This window comes from Babylonia areolata, chromosome 20 (assembly GCF_041734735.1).
Source record: "Babylonia areolata isolate BAREFJ2019XMU chromosome 20, ASM4173473v1, whole genome shotgun sequence".
Taxonomy (NCBI): domain Eukaryota; kingdom Metazoa; phylum Mollusca; class Gastropoda; order Neogastropoda; family Buccinidae; genus Babylonia; species Babylonia areolata.
In genome coordinates this window covers 28,214,042-28,239,422 of record NC_134895.1, presented here as the reverse complement: position 1 = coordinate 28,239,422, position 25,381 = coordinate 28,214,042, and the positions used below count along the sequence as shown (strand labels likewise).

General features: G+C 41.2%; 1 protein-coding gene across 9 annotated transcripts in view; it reads right to left on the bottom strand.

The window, feature by feature from the left end:
• LOC143295370 (coiled-coil and C2 domain-containing protein 1-like) overlaps nt 1–25,381 on the bottom strand; it is a 286,204-nt gene that overhangs the window by 175,650 nt on the left and 85,173 nt on the right. For all 9 annotated transcript variants that reach the window (XR_013057010.1, XM_076607032.1, XM_076607028.1 and 6 more), the window contains 2 exons: nt 1,288–1,372; nt 497–631 (listed from right to left, as the gene is read on the bottom strand). Coding sequence is in view for 8 of the 9 variants with exons in the window: in XM_076607032.1 (XP_076463147.1) it covers nt 497–631; nt 1,288–1,372 (220 nt within the window). In the remaining variant the exon portion in view is untranslated. The remainder of the gene's footprint in view (nt 1–496; nt 632–1,287; nt 1,373–25,381) is intronic.

Below are 25,381 nucleotides of genomic sequence, written 5' to 3'. Positions count from 1 at the left end.
ACAAAGAAAGGAAAAAAGCTGATGAATCAGAGGAATTTAAAAATCATGAATGACAGCAGCTTGTTGAGAACACACAGACTAATTCAGTTCAGTTTATTCCAATAAATATTAAACAAAGAAAGTGAAAAAAGAAATGACATGGAAATATGTCAAGGCACACTATAGGCTACTATATTACTGTAACATGATATTTTGCAATATACAAAGAACTCACCGCAACAGACTTACCTATGTAAAATTATTTTCATGAAGAACTTAGTCTTCATTTCAAAATGTGATCCAAAGCAAAGGTCAAACTCACTTCTTAACCTAACTTGCAGTATCAAAATATTAATTACTGTACTAATCTCCTTCAATGTTTCCCATCATTTGACTGAATGAAGGGATATACTTGCCTTTTATCTGCTCATATGAGTTTCAAAACAGAAAGAAAGTAAAAGCTTTGATGTGACAAATAAAAAATATCCTACCTATCATAAACAAAGAAAAATTTTACCTTCCTCTGTTGGTTCTGGGGGCAAATCTGATGCTTCCTCTTGTGATGGTTGTCCTCTCTCCCCAGTTCCTTGGATGGCTGACCTTTGAACTCTGACATCTGCTGCAGGTCGCCGAGCTGTCTGAGAAGAAGTATCTGAAAGGGATGCAATAATACCTACTTGAAAGCATGTAATTAGATCATGGTTTTGATTTTTTTAACAGACTTTGATTAAGTTGTGAGACAGAAAAAAACATCAAGCAAAATCTTTAAAAAGAGAGGGCTTTCTCAAAATGGCTGGGTGTGATGATTCTGAGGAAAAGAAACTTATCTCCTTTCTCGTCACTAAGTGCCACGGCCTAACTACAATGCTCTTCTGTAGCACCTGGGACTAGAATCATAACCATAATCAAACATCAAAGTAAAAGTGCAAAGAATCATCACTCCAACCATCACAACCCATGTGAGTGATGCCTCGTTGGTGGTAACAGTTTTCTGTTCATCTTAGTTCAAATGAGTGGTTCGGTCTGTTCCGACAATTCTCACCAGCTGTAAAATCCAGCTCCATTAAAAACTCTGTACTGATAATTACTGGAAAATAGTTCTTTCTTTCGTTTTTGTTGCTGTTTTGGTTTGGCTTTAACTTTTATTTAACTTGATACTATGTTTTACTTCCATATTCCTTTGTGAATATGAACACTGACTGACATATCTGACAACTTTAGCTTGAAAATCATGATGACACCTAACTGAAAGTCTTATATAACATGCTATAGTTACCATTTAGCAAACTAAAGAGATACAAGTCTCACTTGGTGTTGGTGTAAGGGGAGGCGGCATGTTGGTTAGATCAATGGGTTTCCCTTCCTCCAGAGCATGCAACACTGTGTCAAATTGCTGCACACACATACTGTTGTCATCAATGCCAGCAAATAGCTCTTATATCCTGAACAAAAAAATTTAAATAAGAGAGACAAGTCATACATGTGATGTTTAACTTGGATTAATCTTGCCAAATGAAGTCAGGTATAATCAAGTGAGAAATTATACCAAAGTTGACAGGCGCAATAGCCAAGTGGTTAAAACACTGGACTTTCAATCTGAGAGTCCCGGGTTCAAATATCGGTAACGGCGCCTGGTGGGCAAAGGGTGGAGATTTTTCCGATCTGCCACGTCAACATATGTGCAGACCTGCTAGTGCCTGAACCCCCTTCATGTGTATACGGAAGTAGATCAAATATGCATGTTAAAGATCCTGTAATCCATGTCAGCATTCAGTGGGTTATGGAAACAAGAACATACCCTGCATGCACATCCCCAAAAACAGAGTGTGGCTGCCTACATGGCGGGGTTAAAACAGTCATACATGTAAAAGCCCACTCGTGTGGGAGTTGCTGCCCAAGAATGAAGAAGAAGCAGAGAAGAAGATACCAAAGTAAGTTACTTTACCAGCACCTTTCACCTTCATTCAGGGATGTGAAAGACACTGAAACAAAAAAGCTGAAGATGTAAAGTCCCTGAGGGGTGCAGGGACAATGCCCCACTGGGGTTCTGGGAGCAATGCCGCACCTGAAGCTGACAAAAAAAAAAGTTTTTGTAACACCAGGAACAATGCAGGAGGAGCCAGTTACACTGTTCTGTAGGGGGTCAATATTAACCTTTTTTCACTTGCACATACGCACACAAACGTTTCCTATAGGCGGAAAATCTAAGAGCTACTGTGGCCTTCTGTCTGTAAATATTTGGACGAAGAAGAGAAAGTTCTGAAAAACAACAACAAAAAACAAAAACAATTTCAACCTATATATATGATTTATCTTAGTGGTGTGTGTGTGTGTGTGTGTGTGTGTGTGTGTGTGTGTTGACATTCACATTATGTATATGTGTGTTTGACAGGATGGTAAGAGGTAACCCTGACAGTAAGACACTGAGTAAGAAAAACAAAAACTAATGCTGGGACATTGCTCCAGAAAGGGAATGTGGTGCAAACAGCTGTTACATCTACACAGTAGTTGCATGAAAACTGACTTTCCACACTGCCCTTTTATGTTTCTGACCCTTCAGCAGAACTGGACTTTGATCCCCCTCACCCCACCTTATCACCTCTACCTCCATTCCTTCTGCCGTTTCCAGTCTGTCCATGTAAAAGGAGGGGAAGAGGGAGAAGGAGCAAGTGTGGTATGGTATAGACTATGGTATAACACACAGGACCTTGGAATTGAGAAGACTGAACAAAATGATGGAGCTGTGGGTGGGTGGGTGGTGGGGGGGGGGGTGGCGTAGGGAGTTGGGGGGGGGGAGGGGAGGGGGGGAAGAGAGAGAAAGAGAGATATGAAAAGATGAAAAGATTGATTGTGTGAGTGGGAAAGATCAGCATGTGTGTGTGTGTGTGTGTGTGTGTGTGTGTGTGGTATCAGTGTGAGAGAGAGGGCATAGGGAGAGATACTTTTAAATGAATGTAACCGGCTGTACTTATATTACTTTCCATGTCTGAATGCCAATTTTATTAAAGCATTTCACTTCTGAATATGGATATATCTGCAGATCAGGGATAACTGCATCATCAGCAGTCCAGCTGGTCATTTGAATATACTTGCTTCCTTGCAAATGGGGACTACCTTTTTGGTATTGAAGCAGTATCACAGCAAACTTTGACTTGATTTTGATTTGGTTGCTTTACTATGTGAAAAGTTGTTGAGCATGTCAGCATGGCTGCCAGGATGTACGCTACAGAACAGGCTGGTAGAATTTTGTTTCATTTTCCACACAACTACAAAAGCGTGATAGAAAAAGAAAGTTACATTGTTGATCAACTGAAGTCATTCTGGTTATCCTGATGATGATCACATGCTATAAGGTACATCGACAGGAAAGGGGTATATAAATAGGTATAGAAAAAAAACTCAATATTTCAGCTTGAAACTTTCATTTTGGGATTTTCGTTTACTATGAAATCCTCCATATGAAAGCTTCAAGCCAAAATTGTTTACACTGAGCTTTTGTGTTGTAATATTGTGTGGTAGGGTTTGTGGGTGTTTGGGTGGGAAGGTGAATGTGAGTGTTTATGCATGGCGTTTATATTGTAGTGGAGGAAAACAACATATTTGCACTTGGTTGTTGTGTCTATTACATTTGCTAATAGTTTAGCTCCATTTCCACCCATGAAATAAACAGACTTGAGTTTCTTTTTTTTCTTCTTCTTCTTTTTTTTTTAATAAATATTTTGTGATTTTTTCCCCAAAAAATCTCTGAGTTATCTTCCCCTGAATGGGAGTTATCTAATCCTGTCACCACTGAACTTATGATAATCGTAATCTCCATTCATTTTCCTCCAAGCAAACATGAACCTTTATAGACTTTTGAGGATTACTTTAATTTTTGTGATTTAGCTGGTGATTTGGGCTATCATCCACAGGGCGTTCGTGTCAGCTTTGCATCATGTTTTTGGAGCCTCCCTACATTGCAGCAACAACGCTTTAAACCTGCAGCAAAGTGTTAAGCTCGCACACAGGCCACAAGCTTCCCAAGGCATCGGGCATCACGCTCCACTTATGGAAAGGCAAGTGCTGTCAGTTTTTGCCCTGGTGTTGATACTGAAGAGGAAATTATGGTTGACTGTAGCCATAAAAATATCCCCACTTTTATTTTATCCCCAAGTTATTTTATGAATGATAGAATATGCTGAATATTTATATCCCCGTTTTGTATAAAGTGTACTGCCACTAGTCTGTTAATTGTATCTCCTATTTATCCCGTACAAAAATAAAACATATTTTTTTGCAATTCTTGAATAGTGTTATCTGGTGAATTTAGAAGCATAATCCAGGAGTAAATTAATTTTGACAATATAATTGACTTTAGGGCAGCTGCTCTTCTTAGAAGTGTAACCGATCTTTTTATCCATACATAAAACAGTTTTTAGGTTTCGTTGAACTTATCAGTTACATTTGGTTCTGTTATATTACGCAGATGATTAGTAAATCAGAGCCTTAGAATTTTAAACTGTGGTGGATTCCAATTCATTTTAAAATATGATTTAAAAAAAATCCAGTTCATTTTAAATTTGATTTAACTCACTTGGGACAAGAAGTTTTCTACCTTGCTTTTCCCCACAGACGGCCCATTTCTAAGGGTTTGGAAAAAAAATTACAAAAAATACAAAATATGGAGTAAGAAAATTAAACTTTCAGAACTGGTTTATTACATGTTGGGCTATTACATAAAAAAAAAATTTTTTTAATCAAATTTCTCATGTTATTTTTACAGTTTTGCCATTATGTAGAAAATAATGCTAATTTTTCACCCTGAATCACCATACCATGCTCGCTTTCTGCACTCAATTCACTTTCTTCTTCATCATCATCTACTTCTTCAATGTCCGACCCTTCAGTTTGTAGCATTTCAAGTACTTTGGCAACACTAAAACATTGCCATTGCTGCCTTGTTCGCTGCACAACATTTTGAGAAGAACCCGCTTTGCTAACAGGCTGGCACGCAAGCAGACGACCAGTCAGTGACTTTGTCAGCGTGTGTGCCAGACAGGCCACACATGACAGGCTGGCCAATCATACCATTCGGTTGTGAAGTGACCAAAAATAGCACATTCTGTTTGGTTAATCACAAAATCACGTGTACAGCGCCTGATGGATTTTTATTTTTGGAAAATGCTATTCCATTCCCTCGTCCGAAACCAAATACATTTTATGTAGAAACGCTCACACATTCTGTTATCCAGAGAGAGTTTAAAAACAGTATCACAATTACTTTTATTTCCCCGCCATACATGGCATGTTTTTTCATAATCTGAGTTCTGAAACTGATTCAAATTCCTCTAGTTCTTTTAATAATTCTACATATGATTTTTTGTTACCTTCTAGTTCTACAAAAAAGACATATCATCAGCAAACTGCCTAATTTTATATTCAATCTCTGATATCATTCAGGTTTCCAAATGTTTAATTTGATTTCCCAATTCTTAATAAAACTGAGGATTATTTCTGTTTGATCCATAGATATTTACCAACGTGATGTCTCATTCCATAGTCTGAATTAATATGACAAGATAATTTCCATGAACATCCTTAATCACATTTTTTATTCTAAATCAAAATTGTGTTCACCAACACGACTTGAATGTGATGTATATGAGGCAAAAAAAAGCATTCATAACCGAATTCAGCTCTGTTTTTTTCTTCTTTTTTAAAAATTACGTTTGAAAGGAGGCAACAAATGGAACATATTTTTGTCATTTTAGATAGTGTTTGCTTTTTTCTTTTCTTTTGCCAAAGGGCAAAACTGATGCAGAAGTGAAGCCACTCCTAGAACAAAACAGTAAAGAAGAGGACATCATCAAATACAAAGATGGCTCAGTCAACAAAGACCAATCTGGATGGGGATTCATTGCTAAGCAAAAGGTAATAAAAAACAATTTGGGAAGAAAGTACAAAGTCACAACCTCCAGCCTGATGATGAAAGTTGAAATTGTGACACATGCTCTCCTGTGGCTGTCATCTATTCATACGCCTGGAAATCAATATGCTATGATTCTGACTGACTCAATGAACCTCATACAAAAAATCAAAAGTGGGACGGGGAACCCAGAGTGGCATGAGGCAATGTGCAACTTTCGGATTCAAAAGCTTGCATGGTCATACTGCCCCAGACATGCAGGTGTTAAGGCAAATGAGCAAGCTGACAAGCTTGCTGGTAACTCAACAATGAGCAGTCTACAGCTTGGCAAATCAGAAATCCTAAGAAAAGTAAAAGTTTATCTCAAAAACCAGATACAAGTCATCACACCACTGATTGCCTCACAGAAAGAAAGAGAGAGAGAGAGGGAGTGGCTGTAAGTCTAGTATGAAAAATAGAGCATGATCCTTTGCAAATCAAACAAATACTGGCATAATTTCCAAACCAACATTGCGCAATTTTCTTCAAAATGAAAGTCTCTCTAGGCTTTCCCAAAAGACTGTACAACACACTAGACACCACATGCCATCAGAGATCAGATATGTGGAAGATTTATACCCCCGTTTTGTACAGTGTGCACTGCCACTAATCTTTTACTTTTATCTCTTTTTTTTTTCCTGTACAAAATTGAAACACATTTATTGTGATTCTTGAATACTATTATCAGGTGAATTTGGAGGCACAATCCAAAAGTAAATTAATTCTGACAATATAATCGACTCCCTAGATGTGTAATTGATCTTTTATCCATACATCAAACAGCTTTTTAGTTTTGTTGAGCTTCGTTGTATTTAATTCTGTTATATTACGCAGATCACTAGTAAACCAGAGCCCTCATGCTGGTTGTCACGACATAAGTTGCGCTGCAGGGTCAGTCTGTTTGGGAGGTTCTTGTTATCTACCTTGGATGCGAAAACCAGCAGTTAGTTCTGAATTCATCTGAGTAGTAATTAGTTGGGCCCTGCAACCTGTATTTCTAAATTTCCAAGCACATTTAAGTGTGCAAGTGTCAAAAATACGGGATGCTGGCCAAAGCTGTCGTACATAGTCCGAAATGGTGGCTCCGAGAAACGCAATGTGACCGCAATGTTTTCAAAGCCTTTTTTGAGGATTTCTTTGTTGATCCAGACCTTTAGGAAATAGGTGAAGAAGAAGTTGATGTTGATTTACAAGATGTGATACTTGTTTGGGATATTACAAACCAAGATCAGGCCCAAAACAACAGAGACTTCAAGGCAGACGTTCAGGAGTGTTGGAGTAGTGAGGTGGGGTGAGGGGGCTATTGTTAACATGCCATTCAATCTCGAAAATTCTTTAAATGTCGGTGAAGATTTTCTGGATAACCCACAGCCTTTGGATTTTTTCCGTCTGTTTGTTGGTGATGACATGATTTATTTGTTGGTCGAACACACAAATCACTACACTCAACAGAAAATCAAAGCTGGAAACCTGAAGCCACGCTCACGGTAAGCCTTCATTTCACTAGTTTCAACTGACTTTCTCTTTCTCACTCTCTCTCTCGTATTTTCTTTTTTTAGTAACCGATAAAAGGTGATAAGTTTTTTTTACTGAAAATTTTAATTAGATTATTTATATTAAAGTAGTTTCTGTTCATGTGTGAGTGCTCAAGCAGAAGTGTGTTTCTGGGTAAGTGTGTCAGAGTGTGTGTGTGTGTGTGTGCGTGCGTGCGTGCGTGCGTGCGTGTGTGTGTGTGTGTGTGTGTGTGTGTGTGTTGTTGTTGTTGTTGTTGTTGTTGTTGTTTGTTTGTGTGTGTAAAAATATGAAATAGAACATATCATCTTATGATTTTTTTTCAGGCTACATCATTGGCCAGGTGTCACTATTGATGAAATGAGGGTCTTCCTGTCACTCGTCATCAAAACAGGCCTGGTCATCAAGCCTACTATTGAGGATTACTGGAGCCAGGATAACATCACTTACACTCCCTTTTTCCCCAAGAACATGACTCCACACCAGAAGTGACCACCAGAGAGTCCTCGGGCAGCAGATGGTCCATGTGACAGTTCTGGTGATGACTGAACTGTCATTTGAAATCACCTGGACTCTGAAATACTGATATTCTGTGCTACACTGTGTTTCTTGGGATACTGATATGAAAAGATTTAGTTTTGATTTTTCCATTTGTTTCTGTTGTTTTTTACCACAATAAACAGTTTTTACCTGCAGTTATGTTCCTGTCTATTTCTACCAATTTTCACCTGGATTTTCACCTGGATTACTCATACCTACAGCTACCAAGGATGATTCTGGTACTTTTGATTTTTATTCTGAGATCTGTATCAGTATGTGATGACTGAATATGCTTTTGTTGTTGACCATGGAGTACTTATAATCGTCAACTGCAGATTCATTCCGAAAAAATACCTGTCATCCCTCATTTTCTCCAGGTATGTAAATATTTATTTCCCAGCCATACATGACATGTTTTTTCATAATTTGTGTCTTGAAACTGATTCAAATTCCTCTAGTTCTTTAAACAGTTCTTCCTATGATTTTTTGTCACTTTCTAGAAAAAAGACGAATCATCAGCATACTGGCTAATTTTACATTCTATCTCTGAAATCGTAATGCCTTTTATATTCTTTTTCTCACAAATTTTGCAAGTTCTGCAGGCCAACATCTAGCTTTATTTCTGATCAATATTCCTTGTGGTTTTTTTTGTGTGTGTTTTTTTTTTTCTAAATACAATTAAACTATCATTCTTTTGTTGTATTTGCTATAACTCTTCCTCTGCTCCACAACTGTTACTTTCCAAGAGCATAATTTCTTCTTCAAGCTGTATTTCCATTTGTGCATACTTTTTTTTTCCCCTTATAGAACTATAGAACTATACTCCATTGATTTTTTGTTTTTGACTCACTTGTGTAAACAAAGTGAGTCTATATTTTAACCTGGTGTTAGGTTGTCTGTGTGTGTGTGTGTGTGTGTGTGTGTGTGTGTGTGTCTGTGTCTGTGTGTCCCTGGTAAACTGTAACATTGCCATTTTCTCTGCAAATACTTTGTCAGTTGACACCAAATCTGGCATAAAATAGGAAAAATTCAGTTCTTTCCAGTCGTCTTGTAACAATATTGCACCTCTGGGATGGGCACAAACAAATAAAAAAAGAAGCCAAATTATATGCAAACTGAATTTACTGTTATATCTATATTTTTTTATTCTCTAAACTTGGCACTTTGATCTGATATTCTGACACAGCAACAAGAGCAGTCATTTTTATCATTTTTTGTTCAAACAGGAACTTCTTTTGCTAAGCATGGAAGTTATATTTCTGGTGCATGTCTTTGGTGCAGATAGTAAAAAAGGGAAATTAATCTGTAATTAATGCTACGGGGCTTAATTTGCTTTAAACTGATCTTTCTCATCTTAAACATTACATTTTGAAATTATACTCAGTACATAAAAAGCTTGTGTGTTTTACTCTCAATGTACACTGGAGTGACTACATCACAAATGTCGAGGTCCTGGAACAGGCAAAGACTATCAGCATCGAGGCAGTGCTGCTAAAGACCCAGCTATGTTGGGCAGGGCACGTGTCCAGGATGGAGGACCACCGCTTGCCCAAGATCGCGCTGTATGGCGAACTGTCCACTGGCCACCGTGACAGAGGAGCACCCAAGAAGAGATACAAAGACTCCTTGAAGAAAGCTCTCGGTGCCTGTCACATTGACCATCACCAGTGGTCCGCAGTAGCCGCTGATCGAGAGACCTGGCGACGCACCATCCACCAAGCTGTCTCCTCCTTCGAAAACAACCTCAGGGCCAGCCTTGAGGACAAACGCAGAAGGAGGAAGAACCACGACGCTGCAGCCGCGAACCCAGACCAGACTTTCCCTTGCAACCGCTGCGGCCGACTCTGCTTTTCCCGCATTGGCCTTGTCAGCCATGAGCGTGCCTGCATCAGACGTGGACAACGCCCTTCCTAGATCTTCGTCAGCGAAGCCAGGCCATGAGACAGGGCTTTCACTATGTTCATTCGCCCAAATGGTCTTTTTCTTTAAATACTAAAATCAATACGACGAGTGGACTTTATAGATCTATTGGCTGAGCCCTGAAGGTCATGGGCAAAAATCAATTGCGTACACATATTTATACACATTTAAAGCGCGTGCTCATATTCTTCGCGAACGCGAATAACGCCATTTTGTTTCAAGTTGTTGACCTGCCAGTTCAATCCTATATTCAATCGACAATACACAATAACATGTGATGGAAAGTTGGAGAAGGAGACCGTTAAATATTTATTCAGAGAAAGATTTGTGAACGCCTCATCACTTCCTGGATTATGCCCCAAACTGCCATAAAAATATCCACAGAATCAGTTGGAATTCAAAGTTAAAAATAATAAACCATGAGAATTAATACCCTTGAAATAATGAAACGTAAAAATTTTTTTTAAATGAAGTCCTTTTCACTTCATACGACGTTTAGAAGTACTTGTACTTGGCTCTACATGTTATTATAGTAGGGGGCATTAAATATAAATCCTGCACTTTGTGATAAAAACATAATAATTGACATACATGTACAATAAGTCCTAATGAACCCATTAAGCGAGGGATCCACTTTTCCAGTGGCTTGTGGCAAGCGTAAAAATTAATTAAAATTAATTACGAAGACCATTTATACCACTGACACGCGAATGGGACACCATAGTATTTAGCAAGGCGGGATGTGGCGTGACCCCGGCCTGACCCGCAGCTGTCAGCACATTCCCTATTTCAGAGACTGGCGCTTAGCGCGCACTGCGCTGGTTTGGTTGTTCTCATCGCCCATGGCAGACCAGAAACTGAAGTACGGCAATCCTTAGCGACAAAAGTTAGATTTTTAAAACGAAAGTGTTATGCCTTTTTCTTTCTTTCTTTTTAAATTAAAAAAAAATCTGCTATTGAAGTGTGGTAATCAACAATAGGGTATTGCTATTGCGTTTAATTTTTAGATGAAAGTATTATATAACTGTAACTGTACAGTTTACAAAATGAGTGAATAAATAAATTAATAAATAGATAAATGAATAAATAACGAAAGAAAGAATGACACAGAGAGAAAGAGAGAGAGAGAAGAAAATTAAAAAGAGATTGTTTGGTTTGTACAAGACAAAATAAGCTAATTAATTTACGGACTTAATGGTAGCTATTGACAACCCTGTAGACTGCATATTCTGTAAGGAAGTAGGTCATTAGATCTGCTACTGGTAACCTGAAATCCAGTACAACCTGTTCAGGGTCGGGTTGCCGACGACAAAACCGGCACTTCCACCGCTCCCTTCTGGGACTGGTGAGGCGGGTGGCTAGACACCCTTATGGAGATCCATAAAAGGGCGTCGGCTCAGGAGAGCCACCGATGGCCATCTAGTTCCACTGTGCTGTGTGCATGCCACACGCAGTTGGTCCCCGGGGTGTGTCTACCCATGTATGCGAAGTCTGGATCCGGCAGAATCTGCGGAAGAAACCTATCGGTTCAACGGAGAGGAAGGCGGTTACAGCATCGCACTGTGGAGTGCAGAGAGCAAGATGAGACACCGAAAGGATATCTTGGTCATCCACTGCATCCGTGCTCATCATCCAGTCGTCTCGACTTAGTCTTGCCACTGGAAATTGGTGGACCCGGACGAGAGAGTGAGGTCGACGTTGTGCAACTCCTCTTCACTTTAAACAAACTCATCGCGCAAGTCATCAGTCATCCAAAATGACCTTTCATCCTTCATCATTTCATCACCCCCAAGTCCTGTGGCGACAGGCGAGCGACGAAACGACAGGTGTGGGTACACTGGCAGTCGCAGCCGCAGACCTGCACGCAGGCGGCTCAGGCCATAGGGTCGTTCTTCGTCGACAGGAGCAGCGATGGAGCTCGGCAGCCGTCTGAGCGTCTGAGCAGCCCTCTTTAGGAATGCACTGCTCACCTCCCTGGCATGAGGAAGGGGCTAGAAAAGGTGCCCTAAAAATTGCCTGCTCCATATCACCCTGGCCAGCATACCGCGGCTGGCGGGGACCCTACATCAGCGGTCGAAACAAAGAGAAAGAAAATAAAAAAACAAGGATCGTTCCTCTCACCATTGGTGCTTGGAACATAAGGACTCTCCTGGACAGAGATAACGCGGACAGACCCCAAAGGAGAACAGCACTAGTTGCATCCGAACTCGCCAGATACAACATCGACATCGCAGCCTTGAGTGAGACTCGGCTTGCAGGCGAAGGCGAGCTCTGTGAACGGGGATCTGGTTACACCTTCTTCTGGAGTGGACGAGGAAGCGAAGAGCGACGTGAGGCTGGCGTTGGTTTTGCAGTAAAAACAGCACTTGTCAGCAAGCTAGCTGGAATCCCAAAGGGAGTCAACGATAGGCTTATGACCATGAAACTCCCACTGGCATCTGGCCAGAAGCACCTCACCATTGTCAGTGCCTACGCCCCAACCATGACCAACCCGGATGAAGTGAAGGCGAAGTTCTACGAGGACCTTCACTCTGTCATTGCTGCCATCCCTAAAGCAGACAAGCTCATCATTCTTGGGGACTTCAATGCTAGAGTTGGCTCTGACTACATCTCCTGGGATGGAGTGATTGGAAAGCACGGTGTGGGCCACTGCAACCCAAATGGATTGCTTTTGCTTCAGACCTGTGCAGAGCACGAACTGCTGATAACCAACACAGTTTTCTGCCTCCCTACCCGTAACAGGACGTCATGGATGCACCCTCGCTCAAAGCATTGGCATCTCATCGATTATGTCATCGTCAGGAAAAGGGATAGGCAAGATGTACGTGTAACAAAGACCATGTGCGGCGCCGAGTGTTGGACAGACCATCGCCTTGTAGTCTCGAAGCTGAATATTCGAATCCAACCCAAGAGACGCCCCCAAGGCCAGAAGGCTCCAAAACGGCTCAACATCGCTAAGCTGAAAAGCATCACCATCAAACAGTCATTTGTGGAGCTGCTGGAAGATCGTCTGGAATCCGCCTCTCTGGACAACCAGAATGTGGAGTCTGACTGGAGGACCCTGCATGAGCTGATCTATAGTACAGCTTCAGAGACCCTGGGACCCATGACCAGAAAGCACAAAGACTGGTTTGATGAAAACTGTGATGAAATCAAGCAGCTTCTGGATGAGAAACGCCGTCTGCATCAAGCCCACCTGAGCAACCCAAAGTCCACATCAAAAAAGGATGCATACAATGACATCCGCAGGACTGTTCAGCAAAAGTTACGCCAGATGCAGGATAAGTGGCTGAGTGACAAAGCTGATGAGATCCAGGGATATGCTGACAGGCACGATATGAAGAGGTTCTATGATGCCTTAAAAGAAGTCTACGGCCCCACATCCTCAGGATCATCCCCCCTCCTCAGTGCAGATGGGAATACCTTGATCACCGAGAAGGAGAACATTCTCGAACGATGGGCTGAGCACTTCAACAGTGTCTTAAATCGCCCTTCCTCCATAAATGATGAAGCCATAGACCGTCTCCCACAAGTCCCCACCAACGAAGCACTGGACGATCCGCCAACACTTCTTGAGACCCAGAAAGCAATCCGTCTGCTATCCAGTGGCAAAGCACCTGGCTCAGACTCCATACCAGCAGAGGTCTACAAGGATGGAGGCACTGTGCTGACTGAGAAGCTTCATCAGCTGTACTCACTCATGTGGAAAGAAGAGACGATCCCCCAGGATTTCAAAGATGCATCTATCATTCACTTGTACAAGCGAAAGGGGAACCGGCAAGCCTGTGATAACCATCGGGGCATTTCCTTGCTCTCCATCGCAGGCAAGATACTTGCCAGGATCCTACTTAACCGCCTCACAGCACACCTTGACCAAGGTTATTTGCCTGAGAGCCAATGTGGATTCCGGAAAGAGCGCGGAACCACTGACATGGTGTTTGCTGCAAGGCAGCTGCAAGAGAAATGTCAGGAGCAAAATGCTGATCTGTTCTCCACCTATGTCGACCTCACTAAGGCCTTCGACACCGTGAGTAGAGAGGGACTGTGGAAGATCATGGCCAAGTACGGATGCCCTCGGAAATTTATTTCCTTGGTCAGCCAATTCCATGAAGGCATGCAGGCTCGAGTCCAGGACAATGGTGAAACATCTGCTCCTTTTGCTGTCACAAATGGTGTCAAGCAAGGCTGCGTCCTGGCTCCAACGCTGTTCAGCCTCATGTTCTCTGCAATGCTTACTGATGCCTTCAGAGATGGCGATGTTGGAATCGGCCTAAAGTACCGAACAGATGGCAAGCTGTTTAACCTCAGAAGGCTTCAAGCAAAAACGAAGGTCATGACAGACATCATCAGAGACTTTTTGTTTGCTGATGATTGTGCCCTCAACGCTGGATCTGAAGCTGACATGCAACTCAGCGTCGACAAGTTTGCCACTGCCAGCAGGAACTTCGGCCTTACCATCAGCACGAGGAAAACTGAAGTTCTCCATCAGCCAGCCCCAGGGAAACCCTACGTTGAGCCCAACATCACAGTCAACGGTCAGAGACTCAGTGCGGTGGAGCGGTTCACATACCTTGGCAGCACACTGTCACGAAATGTGACAATCGACGATGAAGTGAACGTCAGGATTGCAAGAGTAAGCGCAGCTTTTGGTAGACTCAATGCAAATGTCTGGAACAGAAGAGGCATTAGTCTTGAGACCAAGCTAAAGGTCTACAGAGCAGTAGTTCTCCCCACACTACTGTACGCCTGCGAAACTTGGACAGTGTACCAACGACATGCCAAGAAGCTGAACCACTTCCACACAACATGCCTCAGGAAGCTACTGAACATCAAGTGGCAAGACAAGACCCCTGACACAGAGGTGCTCGCAAAAGCCACCCTTCCCAGCATCTTCACCATCCTGATGCAGTCCCAGCTTCGCTGGGCTGGACACGTGGCGCGCATGCCAGACCATCGGCTGCCCAAAAGGCTCTTCTATGGCGAGCTGCAACAAGGGAAGAGATCACACGGAGGTCAGAAGAAGCGCTTCAGAGATACTCTGAAAGTCTCTCTGAAAGCGTTTGATATCAACCCTGACTCCTGGGAGGAATCTGCAGTGGACCGTGACAAATGGCGCGCTGCTGTGCACAAAGGCGCCAGGTTGTGCGAGGCCAACAGGACTGCTGCAGCTGTTGAGAAGAGGCAGGCCAGAAAGTCACGGGCAAACAAGCTCCCTGACAATGATATGCCTGTCATTGTCTGCCCCAACTGTCAGCGAACATTTCGTGCGCAGATTGGACTATTCAGCCATCTGCGCACTCACAGATAGATTCATGAGCATCCTTCCCCCCACCCCACCACCATCCTCCCCCCATCCCCCATCTGGATGACAACGATGGTCATCATCGATCTCGATGGACACACCACCACCACCACCATGTCAAACAGCATCACAAGAAACTGATCTGCCCAACCAAGCGAGAATGTGCTGGTTACGCCTATGTTACTGAAACCCTTGCTGATTTTAAAAGATTAGGACATTGCCCAATTCTGTTGATCTGTCTTTGTTTGATGAAGGAGATGGATATGAAGCAACGTTTCTACATTTTTCTAAGTGGCAGAAGAGATGTAGAACAGAGGAAAGCAGGGGCAACCTCTAAAAGGAGACTGGGAGCATATATATATAAGAATTTCAAATCCAGTGCTAGTCCTGTGAAAACAAGAAACCTGTTTGGTATTCATGCGAATAAATTAATGCATTTTTTTAAACAGTGATGAGGGTATACTGCAAGGAGCTGGACTTAGGACTTGATTACAAGATGAGAAACTGTGTAGAAGAGCTTCAGGATAGAAGTCTTTTAGTTAAATTTGCTTCAGGGGACATGGTAACAATAGATGTGTACCATACACATGCTCATTTAACTCTATAGACGTGCTGACAATCTGTCAAATGCAAACTCACGAGAGAAAAATAAAGACATGGACGATGATATGTCTCAGTTGTGTAGAATATACACGTATGGACTGGCACAATCAGGAATCGAGCAAACTGAAGTGCATTCATCACGTATCAAACATAAACTTTGCACAGCTCTTCCAGACCCCATTACCACTTTACAAAGCAGAGAAGTGTCCTAATGTTTGACAAAAACCTCGGTGACACCATCAAGAAACACACAGTTATGATTCAGAAGCCTCACATCTTGCAAAAACCGCTGAGCTGATAAGAAGTGATCTGTTGTAGCCAGATAGTTCATTAAATGGCAAATTCATCCACAGAATGTCAGGAAAATTGTATACATTTCACCTTAAAGGCGCCCATCAGCATGATAACCAGTGGGCCAGATTCCATTGAAGAATTAACCACTCCACACCAGATTCAAACTGTTGTCAGTATATCACAGATAATTGCATATAAATGCAAAAAAACATTAAAAGCAACATCACATATGCAGCGCAACAGGACACAGACATCATTCCTAATCTACTAGCCTTAAAGTTCATTGTCAGACAAGAAAGAAAGGGCTGGTTGAAATCCTTCATAGCCTTGGCCTTGGGATCTCATACAAGCGTGTGTTGTCTATTTCAACAGATATTGCAAATAGTATATAGCAAAAATTTGAAACAGACGGTGTAGTTCTTCCGCCAAGAATGATGACAAACATTTACATAGTTGGAGCGGTCGACAAAACTGACCACATCCCAAGATTGACAACAGCGGGAGACACCTTCCATGGGATATTTGATGCAGAATAAGCATGAAGACGCAGAAGCAATTATGCACTTCACACCCCTAATTCAGCAATCGGTGTCAGCCAGAATGGAAATAATGCCCCCCCCCCCCCCCCCCCCCTGTCACCTACACAAAAGTGCATCCAGTTGCTCTGACCTCCAAAGATGTCTAAATACCACCATGTATCGTCAGTGCAAAACCAGCCATCAGACTTGAAAGCAAGACGCGCAACACTGAAAGTGAATGGTTGGTGTACTGCAAAGGTGTCAGTGTAGTGAGCAAGGACGGAGGGGCGGATGAAGACATCAAGAACCGCATCAACAAAGCGAGGCATGCCTTCAACACCCTGCGGCCAATTTGGAACTCTATATCTCTTTCCACTCACGCCAAACTGAGGATCTTCAACATCAACGTTAAGGAGTCCTCTCGTGTGGCTCTGAAACATGGCGAACAACCAAGACGAACACAAGCAAACGACTGGCCTTCATCAATAGATGCCTGCGCCGTATTTCAAATGATCAGATGACCAGAGACAGTATCAAATGCCTGCCTCTGGAGAAGAACCAACCAGGTGCCCATTAGTGAGGAGATCAGGAAGAGGAAATGGGGCTGGATAGCAATACCCTTCGAAAGCCTCCAGACGACACCACAAGAGGTGAGCTGGCTGACCAAAGCAGACCTGGAAAAGAAGCTTGGAGGATGAGATGAAGGCACAGCCGGATGGACATAGGCCCGGCTGAAGAGAGCAGTCCACTGGAGTACTGTTGTATCCCTATGGTCCAGAAGGAGTCAAGAGGCAAAAATCAAATAAGTAAGTCACTGCAAAGGTGTCATTGAAGATGAACGTGAGATCGCCACTGGTACACTTTCCTGGTCAGACTTCCATGCTGCACGTCATGAGTATCTGGACAGACATACTAGCAACATTGGCCGTGCTATCAGAAAATGTGCACTGAATCGCAATGACAAAACATGTAATGGACGTCGTGCAGCCTGCGGTGGAGCATCCAGGGCAGCATGGAGTCATTGGACCAACCTGTGTATGCCCTGGGCAAGAAAAAAAGTGAAATGTAAAATTACAGTCACCAGTGTGCGCAACGGTATATTAAAATTTCTCCTTATCCTCCCACATCAGACTGCTGTAAAGGACTGCAGGACAGAAGGCAGTCAGGCATCAGTGACAAGATCCACCACCCTTCCTTGGAAGCACTCTTTACCCTTATGAAAATGAGAAGGATTTTACTATTCTACAATCATTCTTCTCCACATTGAATCTAGTAAGTACGATATTGTCTGTCAGTGCTGAAAGAAAGGCAAAACAAGCGAATTGAGCATATATGTTTGCAGTTTTTGGTGAATGCTTAATATGAATTAAAAACGTATCCAAGCAAAAATGTTTTAGACATGCGTGTGGTGCCTCTGGAAATTGGCAGAGCTGATCGACCTTGATTATACTTACATTCACAGATTTACGACTGATTTTCTTTAATTACAAGTATATAATAAATAATAATAATAATAATGGTACTTATATAGCGCTGAATCTTGTGCAGAGACAAATCTAAGCGCTTTCGCACCAGTCATTCTCACGCATGCATAACTCTAAAACTGGAGAAACTAAAGACAAGGAAGAGGCAGGGAAGGGAGGCTATTTTTGGGAAGAGGTGGGTTTTAAGGCCCGACTTGAAAGAGCTGAGTGTGGAGACTTGACGAAGCGAAAGAAGAAGTTCATTCCAATTGCAAGGTCCAGAGACAGAGAAAGAACGGCGGCCAACAGTCGAGAGTTTGAATCTGGGTATGCGTAAGTGGAGTGGATCCGAAGCTGATCGTAGTGAGCGAGATGGAGTGTAGAGGTGAAGGCAGCCACAGAGATAGGAAGGGTCTGATTTGTGAATACATTTGTAGCATAGAGTGCTGATCTTGTACTTTATTCGGTGTGAGACAGGGAGCCAGTGGAGATGTTGCAAAACAGGAGTGATGTGCTCAGATCTTTTCTTTCTGAGGACGAGTCGCGCAGCAGAATTTTGTATGCGCTGAAGGGACTGAATGGATGAAGCAGGCAAAGCGGACAATAGAGAGTTACAGTAGTCAAGGCGAGAGAGAATGAGAGAAACGACAAGTCTAGATGTTGCGTCAATGGACAGATATTTCCGGATGGAACTGATGCGCCGCAGTTGACAGTAGCAGGATTGACATGTCTGACTGATAAATGTTTGCATGGACAGTGTGTTGTCAAGGACAACGCCGAGGTTCCTGACTGAACTGGACAGAGGGATGGATGTACTGCCAAGTTTGATTGTATTAGTTGTAATGGAAGAGTTTTTGTTTAGTTCCTATGATCATTGCTTCAGTTTTGTCCGCGTTCAATTGTAACTTATTTAGAGTCATCCAATTTTGAATATCCAGGAAGCAGTTAGATGTTTCTTGCAAGAGCGACAACAGTTTTTCAGGTGTATCACTCTTCTGGAGTTGAGTGTCATCAGCATAAGAATGATGACTGACATTATGGCGGTTGATAATTTCAGCGAGAGGAGCAGTGTACAGTGTGAAGAGCACTGGGCCTAAAACAGATCCCTGTGGGACTCCATGTTCAATTTTAACGGGTTCAGACTGGAAATTATCAACAATGACAGACTGGAATCGATCAGTGAGATAAGATTTGAACCAGTTTAGAACAGTGCCGTTGATACCAAATGTAAAATGAAGACGGGAAAGAAGGACTGAATGGTCTATCATGTCAATGGCGGCTGACAAGTCGAGAAGAGTGAGAAGGGAGATCTGTCCTGAGTCGGATGCTAGCAGTAGGTTATTCAGGATGTGGAGGAGAGTGGTTTCGGTGCTGTGGTCAGCACGATAGGCATACTGAAATGGGTGGATGAGATTGTTGGAACAAAGGTGATTCTTGAGCTGCTATATCAGTATCATCAATGTCATATCTTAAGAGACTGAAGTACTTTGCAAAATATCAACTCATGGCAGAAGAAATTCAAAAAGAGGCTTAGTTGCTATCATAAATGGCACCCAAAGATCTAGACACATCTTTTTTCCCCTCCCCCTTCTTTTTTTTTTTTTTGTTTATTTTGTTTGTTGTTGTTGTTGTTTTTTGGGTTTTTTTTAATATTTTGTTTAGGGTACAAGTAGCCCAGAGAAAGATGAAAAATATGTACATGTTCTTTAAAATGTATGAGCAACATAACAGTGCACATTGAGATTAAACAACGACCAGTTAGCATCACTGACACTGTGACCTATTTTCTATTTTTATTTTATCTTTATTATTTTTGTCACGAAACACTCCTGAAGACATTTACATAACATGGCAAGTACATAATACCATAATTAACATTTGGAGGCCACATTCTGGACATTTTCACGTGTGAAATTGGGTAAGAAAACGAAATAACCGAGAAAATAAGTGTCATTTGTTTTGAACTCAGTGACCTACTTTAGACACTGACCACACCCACTTCCAGTGCAGTGATGAGGTGGATCCCTTGCTTAAATGAACCACAAATGAATAAGGAATAAGAAAAACCAAACAGAATGTTTTTATCATGAAGTGCAGCTTTCACCTGTTTTTCGGACTTAATGCCCCCCACTATTAGTTTAACAAAATACTCAATTTTCATATCAACTTTAAAACTATAAAACTAGAATGAACATAAAAGAGAAACTGAATCGACCGTGTCAACCGGGTGTAACTAAATTTGTACATCTATCTAGATCCAGAGAAAACGGTTAAATGTTGCAGTGTGATTGCAGCGATAGCCACGTCTCCTTTACAGCGGACTTAAAAAGAATTTTTAATTGCCCTTAAAGATTTTTTGAATGCCCAAGATACACCAGAATAATATGATTTAAACACCTTTCTCACTGCGAATACCGCAATCGATTTATCCCCCTTTTAGTCCTTCAGCCAGCCCCTCAAATTAAGGGGGTCGGTACCACTCATAGTGGCAAGTGTTATCATATATCTTTTTAATCGTCTATGCCCCTAGATGTCAGAAAATCATGATAATGTTGTGAACATGGCAGCTTTCTGCCTGTTATCACGTGATTTCTAACCACACCCTACCGCGTCAAGAACGCGCACCGTGATCAAGCTCTGTTCTCCAAGAGCCTAAACCATTGAAGATAGAAAAACCATTATTGAACAAAAAAGATGTATAATAGCATGTTAAACAACTTTTGTTCTTATAAGTATATCAAATTATTATTTGTTTGTGAAATGTAGTGGCGTTTTGAGGATTTCATGACATATTCACACAAAATTCGACATGTCGTCTTTTGTCAAAGCTAAATCGTTAGATATAGGAAGACACTTAATGAAGCAAAACGAAGCGCATGGGACTTGTGAACAACTTTTATTCTCATAACACTATCAAAATGTTGATCGTTTTGGAAAAGTAATCAATTTTGTGAGTGTCATCAAAGATTACGCAACACGACAAAATTCTCAGTGTGTTCTGCTCTGCCTAAATGGTTGCAAAGAAAAAAGTACTACTAAACAAGAAGATGTAGAAACACGCAAAACAACTTTTGTTCTTATACATTTATCAAAATATTATTTCGTTCATGAAATGTAGTGCCGTTTTGAGGATTTTGTGACAAAATTCACACAAAATGCGGCACTTCGTCTTTTGTAAAGGCTACCTGGTAAGATATAGGAAGATATATTTAGAAGTAAAACGAAGCGCAAGGGACTTGTGAACAACTTTTATTCTCATAAAACTATAAAAATGTTAATCGTTTCGGAAAAATCATGGCTTTTGTGAGTTTCATCAAAAATTACGCAGCACGACAAAATGCTCAGTTTGTCCAAGTCGGTGTAATGCTCTGCCTAAATGGTTGTAGATGTAAATATACAGGTAACTGCTAAACAACCAGATGTAGAATAACACGCTAAAGAAAATTTGAGCAGAAATAGATGAAAGTCAAAGTCAAAGATATTGCATTTTGACCATGGGCACACATGCAAACTGGGGGAGGGGCAAAACAGAGACAATATTTGAAGAGCTAAATCTGTTAAAGGTAAATCAAACGGCAACATTTGTTTTTATCATTTGATATGTGAAATTATCACACATTCTTATGATATAGGGATTAACATAAAGAAAGTAAAATCTATATTTTTCCTGTGTTTGTGTCTGTTTCAGACGGCATCAGAGGGCAGTACTGACCACCAGAAGTACTTCTGATTGATAAGGATCCAGTACCATCATGGCAGAAGCTCCGCCTGAAGGAAGACCTGGATTAAAGTCTTCAGCTGACCAGTGTATCATCCACCAACAGACTTACAAATGTGATGAAAATGAGTCTGATTTCTTCAAATTCATTCCAATCATGGGAAACTGCTTGAAGCGGCTAAAATAGGGAATCATGCACCTGTGCTGGATGCTGCCAAGATGGTAGTTGGTATGGAAGTACCAAAAATAAAATGCCATAGGTACTGCAGAACTGTCTTCACTATGAAACATACTTTGAACAGCCTGAAAAGAAAAGCAGAGGAACCAGTTCAACCACATGAGGAAGCTTAGCAGACAAAGCGGCAAAATCGAGTACCATCTTCTACTTCAAGGTTCTTCCAAAACAATGTATATTTTGTGAAAAGTCTTCGAAGTATTTAAAAAAAATCCAACACAAGAGAACAGTTAATACAGGCAAAAGATCTTCGTTTGGATAAAACCCTTCGTGACATTGCTGTGAAAAAATGTGACACCAAAATAACTGCAGTGACAAGCAGAGACATGGTAGCAGCTGAGGCACAGTACCGTCAGACATGCTACAGATTCTTCACTAAAGAAACATGTAAAGACAGGCTGCCAACTCAGAAAGAGGCTGATAAGGAAATGCCAGATGACGAAGAAAGGACATATCAGAATGCAGAAGATGCATCGTATGCCTTGCTTTTCAAGCACATCAAAGAAGAACTAATGGCACAGCCAGACGTCATTCCTCTTGTGTCTCTTACTGAGAAGTTGAAGATGTTCATGTCAGTCATAGATTCCACAACTAGACACATCCGTAGAAAGCTTGAGATTAGATATGGTGAGGAGCTGATTATGTTTCCGGATGAAAATGGAAAGATTTTAGTGATGCCAGTCACTCTAAGTCCCCACGAACCTGGCCGAATGTGTCAGGCTCTCAGAATACAGCTGGCCTTGTGGAAATCAGACAGCTCATCGATTGACAAAGTGTTGGATAAAGCATCTCTGCATCTTCGACAAGCAGTGAAAAATTCGCAGAACAAGTCACCATGGCCCATCAACCCCTCAGATTTGGACACAATGGAATCTGTTGGACCCGCTGATCTGAAATGCTTCCTTCTGGCACTCATTACTGGTGATCCAAACAACGAGAACCCATCAACCAGGAATCGAATCCTCATCGACTCGTTTAATCAAGATATTGTGTTTGCTGTAAGTCATGGGCAACTGAAGACTCCAAAACACATCCTTTTGTAATATGGTCTGAAAAGTCTTACTTGAAACGTGGAGCTGATCAGAACGTTGAATAGACTAGGACATGGAGTATCATATGAACAGCTTGAAGAGAACGACACAGCACTGTGTCTACAAAAGATAGCAGATTCCATCAACAAGAGAGTGATTCTTCCCAGGAGCAATGTCCCGTAGGGTTTTATCCACACGAAGTTCTTTTGCCTGTATTAACTGTTCTCTTGTGTTGGATTTTTTCAAATACTTCGAAGACTTTTCACAAAATATACATTGTTTTGGAAGAACCCTTGAAGTAGAAGATGGTCCTCGATTTTGCCGCTTTGTCTGCAAAGCTTCCTCACGTGGTTGAACTGGTTCCTCTGCTTTTCTTTTCAGGCTGTTCAAAGTATGTTTCATAGTGAAGACAGTTCTGCAGTACCTATGGCATTTTATTTTTGGTACTTCCATACCAACTACCGTCTTGGCAGCATCCAGCACAGGTGCATGATTCCCTATTTTAGCCGCTTCCAGCAAAGTTTCCCATGACTGGAATGAATTTGGAGAAATCAGACTCATTTTCATCACATTTGTAAGTCTGTTGGTGGATGATACACTGGTCAGCTGAAGACTTTAATCCAGGTCTTCCTTCAGGCGGAGCTTCTGCCATGATGGTACTGGATCCTTATCAATCAGAAGTACTTCTGGTGGTCAGTACTGCCCTCTGACGCCGTCTGAAACAGACACAAACACAGGAAAAATATAGATTTTACTTTCTTTATGTTAATCCCTATATCATAAGAATGTGTGATAATTTCACATATCAAATGATAAAAACAAATGTTGCCGTTTGATTTACCTTTAACAGATTTAGCTCTTCAAATATTGTCTCTGTTTTGCCCCTCCCCCAGTTTGCATGTGTGCCCATGGTCAAAATGCAATATCTTTGACTTTGACTTTCATCTATTTCTGCTCAAATTTTCTTTAGCGTGTTATTCTACATCTGGTTGTTTAGCAGTTACCTGTATATTTACATCTACAACCATTTAGGCAGAGCATTACACCAACTTGGACAAACTGAGCATTTTGTCGTGCTGCGTAATTTTTGATGAAACTCACAAAAGCCATGATTTTTCCGAAACGATTAACATTTTTATAGTTTTATGAGAATAAAAGTTGTTCACAAGTCCCTTGCGCTTCGTTTTACTTCTAAATATATCTTCCTATATCTTACCAGGTAGCCTTTACAAAAGACGAAGTGCCGCATTTTGTGTGAATTTTGTCACAAAATCCTCAAAACGGCACTACATTTCATGAACGAAATAATATTTTGATAAATGTATAAGAACAAAAGTTGTTTTGCGTGCTATTCTACATCTTCTTGTTTAGTAGTACTTTTTTCTTTGCAACCATTTAGGCAGAGCAGAACAAACTGAGAATTTTGTCGTGTTGCGTAATCTTTGACGACACTCACAAAATTGATTACTTTTCCAAAACGAACAACATTTTGATAGTATTATGAGAATAAAAGTTGTTCACAAGTCCCATGCGCTTTGTTTTGCTTCATTAAGTGTCTTCCTATATCTAACGATTTAGCTTTGACAAAAGACGACATGCCGAATTTTGTGTGAATATGTCATGAAATCCACAAAACGCCACTACATTTCATGAACAAATAATAATTTGATATAGTTATAAGAACAAAAGTTGTTTAACATGCTATTATACATCTTTTTTGTTCAATAATGGTTTTTCTATCTTCAATGGTTTAGGCTCTTGGAGAACAGAGCTTGATCACGGTGCGCGTTCTTGACACAGTAGGGTGGGGTTAGAAATCACGTGATAACAGGCAGAAAGCTGCCATGTTCACAACATTATCATGATTTTCTGACATCAAGGGATATAGACGATTAAAAAAATATATGATAACACTTGCCACTATGAGTGGTACCAATTAACCTGCTGGCTGATGGACTATTTAAAAAAGCATGTTTAAATGCTATATTTTTGTACAACAGCTAAGAAGCCCTGATAGTGTAATGGGTAAGACAGTTTCTTCTCACCCAAACACGCGGAGTTCGAATCTGCCGTTACGACTTTTTTTTCTTTTTTTTTTAACCCGAAGCTTTATAATAACAAACACAGAACACATTTTAATGATTAGATTTTTTTAAAGTGTATCACAAGTGAGTCTTGAAGACCTTGCCTCTCTTGTTCTTATTTTCATTATCAAAGTGTCCAGGAATAACTGGTCTGATACAGTAAATTGCAATGTTTAATTAAAGTCACATATGGCAGTGAAAGAAGTAGCTGACAGACATGCAGTTTTTTCCTTTTCAA